Genomic DNA, 8197 nt, shown 5'->3' with positions numbered 1-8197 from the left:
CCTTTGATAACCTGACTATCGACAAGGTGAACGACTGGCAGACCTTCAAGGAAAGTGTCATCCAGTCAGCTCACAAAGTCTTCGGATGCTTTCGACCTTCCCCGAAAAAGCCTTGGATATCGGAGAGGACACTCCACATCATTGACCGGCGCCGTGAGGCCCGGCTCCGAGGCGACATGGCGGAGTATCAGCGACTGAACCGCCAGCGCAATGTGGCTATAGCCGAGGATAGGGAGAAGTTCTGGCAAGCAGAAGCTAAACACCTAGAGTCCGCGGCCAATAACAACAATATGAGCCGGGTCTTCAGTCTGCTGCCGCAACCCCGTAATGGTCCATGCATCAAGACAGCCCTGGTGAAAGATTCCGATGGCAACCTTATAGCAACTGAAGCAAACTGCCTCGAACGCTGGAAAGAGCACTTCAGCCTCCTTCTGCAGCACGGTACCTCCCCAGCCGATACCACCATCTCATCGGCCGCTAATGCTGCAGTCCTTAGTGCTGTCTGCAGTACAGACCCTGTCACACCTGAGTAAGTCAGAGCCGCTCTGGAAAAACTTAACAACAGGAAAGCCCCCGGCATCTGTGCAATAACCGCTGAGATGCTAAAATCCGGCGGTGAAACCATCATCGAGTGGCTCACCCACATATTCAATGAGGTGTGGGAGACAGAGAGGCTTCCCAGCGACTGGACCAGAGGAGTCATTTTGCCCTTCTGGAAACGTAAGGGCGACAGGTTAGTCTGCGGCAACCACAGAGGCATTACCCTTCTCTCCATCCCCGGAAAGCTCTTTACCAGGATCTTGCTCACTCGTGCTCTCCCAGCCATCAGAAGCAGCCACCGTCCCCAGCAGGCTGGCTTCATGCCTAACCGCTCCACAACAGACCAAATCTCCGCCGTTCGCTTGCTGATAGAGAAGACCTATGAATTCCGTAAAGATCGCCATCTTTACATCGGGTTCATAGATCTGAAGGCTGCCTTTGACACCGTTTGCCACACTTCACTGTGGAGTATCCTACACGCCCTTGGAGCACCACCCAAGATCGTTGCCTTGTTCAAGCTGCTTTATAGCAATGCTCAGAGCTGTGTCCGCATCAACGGCAGAGACTCAGACTGGTTTTCCATCTCCAGTGGCGTTCCCCAGGGCTGCGTGGCTGCTCCTGACCTCTTCAACTGCATCATTGACCATCTGATGTCTAGGGTGTGTGAGCGGGTCCCCAGAGTGTCCTTCGGCAGTTACCACCTGACTGACCTGGAGTACGCTGACGACACCATCCTGCTCAGCACGTCCTACAACCAGCTGAGAGATGCTCTGGGCATATACAGCGAAGAGGCTGAGAAGCTTGGCCTTCAGGTGAGCTGGACAAAAACCAAGTTCATGTATGTCGGTGACGGACCGCATCCAACTTCCCTGCGGCTTGGCAATTACATTGTAGAGCCTGTCAAGAACTTTGTGTATCTGTGATCCTTAGTGACAGACAATGGGGAGCTAAAACCAGAGATTACCCGCAGAAGAGCCCTGGCTGCGTCAGCCCTGCAGTCTCTCTGGAAACCACTCTGGCGGCATCAGACCATCTCACGCAAGACGAAGCTCCGGATTTACAACTCGGCAGTACTCTCCATCCTGCTTTATGGCTCGGAGACTTGGCCCTTAAATAAGACACTGACTGCGAGATTAGATGGCTTTGATAGCAGGGCCCTCAGGACCATCGAGAACATCAGGTGGCCCCAGCGGGTTTCCAATCAAGTGCTTAGAGCCCGCACGTGCCAGCCCAGAGCATCCTGCCTGGCTGCGCAACGTCGCACCCGCTGGCTCGGCCATGTCCTCCGTCTCCCTCCTGACCATCCGACGAGAGCCATTCTCCAGTTTGATCCGAGGGCCACAGACTGGAGACGACCACGAGGTAAACCCTGCACCCGATGGCTCGACGTCCTTGCGAGCGACCTCCAACAACATGGAGTTGCTGTGGAGGATGCAGAGCTGCTGGCACAAGACCGTCAGCACTGGAAACAACTGGTTCATCTAGTCGGCTCAACGCACAGGGATGGGACGCCCCCCCCCCCACCCATCGCAGGAGCCAAAATGAAAAATGAATGAATATTATACATTAAGAATTTTGAATATTAATTGAAATGCATAAATCTTGAAAAAAGTTTCACGATTTACACAAAAATATTTAGCAGCAAAAGCTGTTTTCAACATTGATAATAATAAGAACCATTATCAATTGAGCACCAATAATAATTGAGCCAAATCAGCATATTACAATGATTTCTGAAGACTGGAGTAATGGCTGCTGAAAATTCAGCTTTGCCACCACATGAATACATTTAAAATATATATATATATATATATATTTTTAAATGATATATATATATATATATATATATATATATATATATATATATATATATATATATATATATATATATATATATATATATATATATAATAGAAAACAGTTATTTTCAATTGCAATAATATAATATTTCATAATTTCATACTGTTTTTACTGTGCATAAATACTTTGTTCAAAAGTTTGTAATAATTACATTTTTTAATGTTTTTGATATATTTATATCAAGCACAATACTTTTGCCTAAACAGGAGCATGAGTGACTCACTGGGAGTCTGCATCGGGTTAGGTATTAATCAGAGCCGCCCCTTGTGAGAGCAATGTTAAGGCCCATGTCCTGGGTGCACAATGAAAATCTGTATTGCGGAGTTCCTCTAAAGGGATCCCAGTTGTCTTGGAGACAAGGAAGTTCACTTGGCCTTTTGTGGCTTGATCACTCTCTTTTTGAACACACACATCCATTCACACATAAACTTCCTGCCTTGTGCATCTTTCTAAAAATACGATGACCACATCTGCCCTTCTGGCCGGCGCACTTTGACCTGTGGGTCAAAATCATCACTAGGACAACAAGGCATTAATGCACTCTTTGCTTATTCCGCTCCCTCTCTCTCTCTGGAAAGTTGTTTGTAAAATAGCTCAAATTTCCAGTATAGCACGTGCCATTTTAAAGCTATTAAAAGCTGTAATATCTCAATAAGATCGAGCACTGAGGTGATAAGGTTTCTGGCCCTTTTGACAGGTTATACTCTGAGAAGTTTAACAGATCAGGAGGTCAAGTTATACACTATAAACATTCAGCACACGCCTCTATTGCCCATGTAAGTATGCTTTTCCAATCCGGATATTCCCCTGGGACTCGCACAGTATTATTCAGCGAAAAAGACAGATAGCCCATCTGGAAATGTGCTTTCGCTCTTGCTTTCTGCCATGATACACAAACTAAAGTTAACCCCTGCACTGAAATCCCAGTTTTATTTTATTTGATTTTTTTACTGGATTTTATTCATTTTCTGTGCGCCGACAAATGTTTACATTTCTTAAATGCAGAAATTGTAACAAAGAAGTTGTGCATCTCACTCTGTAATGTCGTAGACCAAACAGCAACAATGCATTTAGCTAGATCTGTTCAAATCTTAGTTTTTAATTTTTTTTAATCCTTCCGTTAAGAGGATTTAATCCAGACATATCCACAACTACACACAAGCCCAAAGATAAAGTGTAACCCTAATCCGGCAGTTGACTCAGATCTCACATAAAAGGATCCATATGTAAATGTTCATACTGTGTTCATTGGTTTTTTATCCATTATTTAATGGCATGTGATGGAATCTATGAGACATTTGAGTTTTAAATATAAAGTATAGGAAATTTGGCAAAGAGTGGACAAACATAGAGGGCAAACATGTGCAACTAAGCATGTCTCTAAATCTCCTCACTGGATATAAAGAGGCTTTTTTTACAGTAGTATCTTCCAAACACAGAGAGAGAGTGAGCAAATGCCCGATGCACTTAGCAGGGGTGGGTGGGAACGTTACTGAGTGGGGTATTAGGAGTCCATTGTGCAAGTGCAGAGGCAGAAGGAGAGAAAGGGTGGTGGGGGTGAGGAGATGTGAGGAACACATCTGTTCAGGAACAGAGAAGGAGGGCAAGCACGACAGAGCACTCGAGTGCAAAGGGAGAAAGAGAAAGAAGTTGTTGGGACGGTAAGCATGTCCCAATTCTTTCTATTTTGAATGAGATAATTTCTTGCATTAACTTCGACTTTGCATAAAACTGTAATTGTAACTTTTCTTTGATGTCGTCTGAATATTTTGAGCTTTTTAAATTAGATTAAAATGATAATGGATTCATTGTTATGTCTCATAAATATTTTTCTCTTTATCGTGGCGTAAATTATGGCTTTAAATGAATGCTAACTCAAGGATTACATAAAGCTAAAATCTCTGTCTGAGAATTTATTACCACACCTTGATCCCTATGTCAACAGATTTTCAAACAGATTGTGGTAGAGCACAAGTGTAACACTTTTTCATTTTTTCTCATATTTTCGGAAAATGTTTAGCTTAAAGCTTTGAATCCACACACCCAGAAAATACTTCTAATATACAAATTGGCACAAGACTTTAAAAAATAAATATATTTTTAGCCTATAAAGCTTTGAAATATGCTTTCATATGTTAGCAGTCAGAAACAGTTCAACTTGAAGTACACAAAGGTTGAGGTTTCTTTTCTATAATTTAGTCTGCATTATTGTAATGGCAGCATATGATAAATGACAAATACATGTTAAATTAAATGAAAATATGACCCTAAAAGTTTTATAAGTTTATAAGTTTTTACACTGTCCTCTACACACACACATCTGAAACTGTCAGAGATTTTGTGACAAGGTTGAGAGATTGAATTGCCGATCGTAAATGACACATGCGGATGCATTGTGCAATATGCTATTGTATTTATTGAGCGCATTTATGCAGGTTCTGTCTTTCTTTCAACTGTCTTTCTTTGACTGAGTCAGACACTTGTGATTTTATACACATTTACATGCATACATGTGTCTCTGCCCTTTGTTTCCTGTCAGTCTCCCTCTCTTTCTTACACTGTCCTCTGTCCTTGTCCCCTGAGACTGGCAGTGTTTTCCTTTAATTCCATTATTCCATAACTCTTCTTTTCCGTGCCCCGTTCCCCCGTCCCTCCTCTACTCTAACAACCCGTCCTCTCCCACATGGTCTCATTTCTTTAATGAAATGACACCTGCCAATTTAATTAAAGCCCCACATCCGCTATGCTTGTCCTCTTTTCTTTTAAAATGAAACACATAAAACCTCTGCCGCCTTTTCATCCTTCATTCTTTGATACTTGCCATCTGCAATTCAATCATGCAGCTTAACAACCAAAGCAGTCAGCAGTGTAGTAGTATAAATTATTTTAGGACTGAAAGAGGTCCTAAGTTAAGCAATCCCTTGTAATGAGATTGCACAACTGATTTAATTTACATTCTTTTAGGAAGTTGTTGTTGTCCTTTAGAATAGAACACAATCTTGAATAATCATTACTAAATTATCTCCAAACTCTACATTTACAGTGCTGGCATCAATCCTACACATCCTCAACACAAGAGAGGCCACCATCTCAGTTTCAGCGAAGATGACGTCATTGAAATCAGTTGACTGAGGAGGATTGACATTGTGTAACATTGGTATTATGGCGATGTTTTGGACAGCAGTTGTTTTCTACATGTGTGGACGTACAGTGGACGTTTATGGAACGGCTGATAAAGATGTACTGCCAACCAGTCTGGCAAGAACAGTTACATCTACCACTTTACCCACTGTCATACCCACAGAAGATGAGAGCATTAAACTTGTGGTGAGAATGTGTCTTGAACTTATACACGATTCAGTTGGAAAAGATTTTTCTGTAACGCTTCCTTTTACAGTACAGTACTTACGTGTACTTACAGTGTACTTACCTAGAAAGTACTGGCTAATATAAGGTAAGTACATGGATTAGGGGTAGGTTTAGGGGTAGGTTCAGGGTTAGTACCTATAGTTATTACCCAGTAATTATAATTACTATAATAAGTACATAGTAAGTACATGGGTAACAGGACTGTAAAAGGAAGCGTTACCGATTTTTCTTTGTTGAAGTGTTTCATTAAAAGTCAACATGAAAATGACCCTATTTTCTTACCCATTTCTTTATTTTCCTTATCCTTAATGTACCTTTCTAGACTTATTGTGCCTGATCCATTGGTGTATGTTTTCCCACATTATTTAGTTCAATTCCCATAAATGATTAACAATGCATAATTAGCAATTATGGCAAGTTTGGGGTCATTAATTTTGTTTGTTTTTTGCGTGTGTTTTTAAGTCTCTTCTCCTCACCAAGGCTGCATTTATTAGATAATCAAATACAATAAAAACAGTTATCAATTATTATCAATGATGAACAGTTCTGCCGCTTTATGTTTTTATGGAAACTATCTTTTTTTTTCAGGATTCATTTTTTCAGTATTATTTTAAATAAAAATCTATTGTAACAATGTAAAAGTCTTTACTGATCAATTGAATGCATCCTTGCGGAATAAAAGTATTTCTTTCTTTCAAAAATGTTGTTTTGTTTGGCAGGATTGGCTCACGAAGTATGGATACCTCCCACCCCCTGATCCCTCTACAGGTCAGTTACAGGCCTGGACAGCTGTTACTCAAGCAGTGAAGGAAATGCAGAGGTTTGCTGGTTTGGATGACACAGGAGTCTTAGGTATGAACAACACTTTCCCCCACTCTTTTGAAATCTCAGTCTTATTGGATGCCTTCCTTAATTCCCTCACCTTCCTGTCACAGATGAAGCGACTGTTCAGTTGATGCAGACACCCCGTTGTTCACTTCCGGATGATGATGATCAAACCATCCAGCTTTCAGCATTACACGGTGATATTGAAAATCAAAGGATGAAAAGAGCAGTTTCTACCTGGACGAGAAGAAATATCAACTGGAGGTTAGACTGATTATTTTACCAGTTGTGTTTTTCTTCCTGCTTTTTCTACCTTAACTTACTTGATAGTTAGTTTACAGGATCACATTAAAGTAAAGACTGAAGAAAAAGATTAAAAACACATAAGCACGTGCAAACAAAATGTTTGTTCTTGGTCCAACTCTCTTATTTCTCAGGTTGCGCTCTTACCCTGCATCTTCTAAACTGTCCCGTGAAATGATTCGCTCCCTTGTGTACTATGCCCTCCGAGTTTGGGCCGATCCAACATTGCTTGAGTTTCATGAGGTTATGGCTATACTTTTTAAAACAAAAAAATTAGCACTGTGTTTCTGACCTTAACAATGTTCCTGTTTTTATGGGTTCATGTAAATACATGTTGAACTATTTTGAATAGGTGCGAGGACCAGAGGGAGCAGATCTCCAAATAGATTTCTTGCATGGTCCCCATGGAGATGGATATCCCTTTGATGGAGCAGGTGGATCTGTTGGCCATGCCTTCTTTCCATCAGACCCAGACAGGGCAGGTGGAGTTCACCTGGATGCAGAGGAGGAATGGGCTTTCAGAGGTAATTCTGCAAAACACAAAGCCAAAATAAAACCCATCAGGGTATATCAGTACATTATCCACTGATATTAATATAATGACCAATAATTTTCATGTAATAGCCAAAAATAAAAGCAATCATTTTGCTACAAGCGAATTTAAGCGTCACAAACTTATAATGGGCAATATGACAAACAAATATTTTCTATCAAATATGAGATTTGCTAAATATTTTAACAGCTATTAAATAATTGTTGTTTTTAGAGATTAGCCTCCCCATCTCACACTTGCTTAAGTTTTGTTTTCACGCCATGTTGTAATTGTACGCAATAACACATGATGTTCTACTCAGAGCTGTCTACGTCCTCTGAATTATGCACTTCTCTAAAGTGGTCAGGTGGCACAGCGGTCACAGTACAAGTTGGAGCTCTCCGAAAATTCCCATTTTACAAGTTGTAATTTCGAGGTTGTGAACGCTTTTTACAAATCGTATTCTCATAATTACAGTGCCTACGACATGGCGTGAACGCACCTTTAATCTAAATGTAAAAATAGGAGGAAATTAGTAATTAAATATCCACAATGAAGTATCCAATATACTTCATTTACATATATATATATATATATATATATATATACACTCATCTAAAGGATTATTAAGAACACCTGTTCAATTTCTCATTAATGCAATTATCTAATCAACCAATAACATGGCAGTTGCTTCAATGCATTTAGGGGTGCTGTCCTGGTCAAGACAATCTCCTGAACTCCAAACTGAATGTCAGAATGGGAAAGAAA

The 8197-nt window shown here is 40.8% G+C and overlaps 1 protein-coding gene and 1 long non-coding RNA gene across 3 annotated transcripts in view; one reads left to right on the top strand and one right to left on the bottom strand.

The window, feature by feature from the left end:
• The first annotated feature begins 3901 nt into the window (after positions 1-3901).
• Positions 3902-8197, top strand: part of mmp17b (matrix metallopeptidase 17b) — a 9436-nt gene continuing 5140 nt past the window's right edge. The window contains exons 1-6 of the mRNA XM_056262433.1: positions 3902-4061; positions 5444-5727; positions 6489-6621; positions 6705-6858; positions 7032-7140; positions 7250-7421. Of these exons, the coding sequence (XP_056118408.1) occupies positions 5563-5727; positions 6489-6621; positions 6705-6858; positions 7032-7140; positions 7250-7421 (733 nt within the window). The 5' untranslated portion in view covers positions 3902-4061; positions 5444-5562. The remainder of the gene's footprint in view (positions 4062-5443; positions 5728-6488; positions 6622-6704; positions 6859-7031; positions 7141-7249; positions 7422-8197) is intronic.
• The window catches only part of LOC130095686 (uncharacterized), a 9538-nt gene continuing 8647 nt past the window's right edge, over positions 7307-8197 (bottom strand). Inside the window, exon 4 of one of the 2 annotated variants that reach the window (XR_008808149.1) lies at positions 7307-7390. This is a non-coding gene — a long non-coding RNA (uncharacterized LOC130095686). The remainder of the gene's footprint in view (positions 7391-8197) is intronic. The other variant, XR_008808148.1, reaches the window with a different exon arrangement.

This window comes from Rhinichthys klamathensis, unplaced genomic scaffold (assembly GCF_029890125.1).
Source record: "Rhinichthys klamathensis goyatoka isolate OS25496 unplaced genomic scaffold, OSU_Roscu_1.1 h1tg000192l_1, whole genome shotgun sequence".
NCBI lineage: Eukaryota > Metazoa > Chordata > Actinopteri > Cypriniformes > Leuciscidae > Rhinichthys > Rhinichthys klamathensis.
The sequence above is the reverse complement of the archived record's forward strand: the minus strand, read 5'-3'. Positions and strand labels throughout refer to the sequence as shown.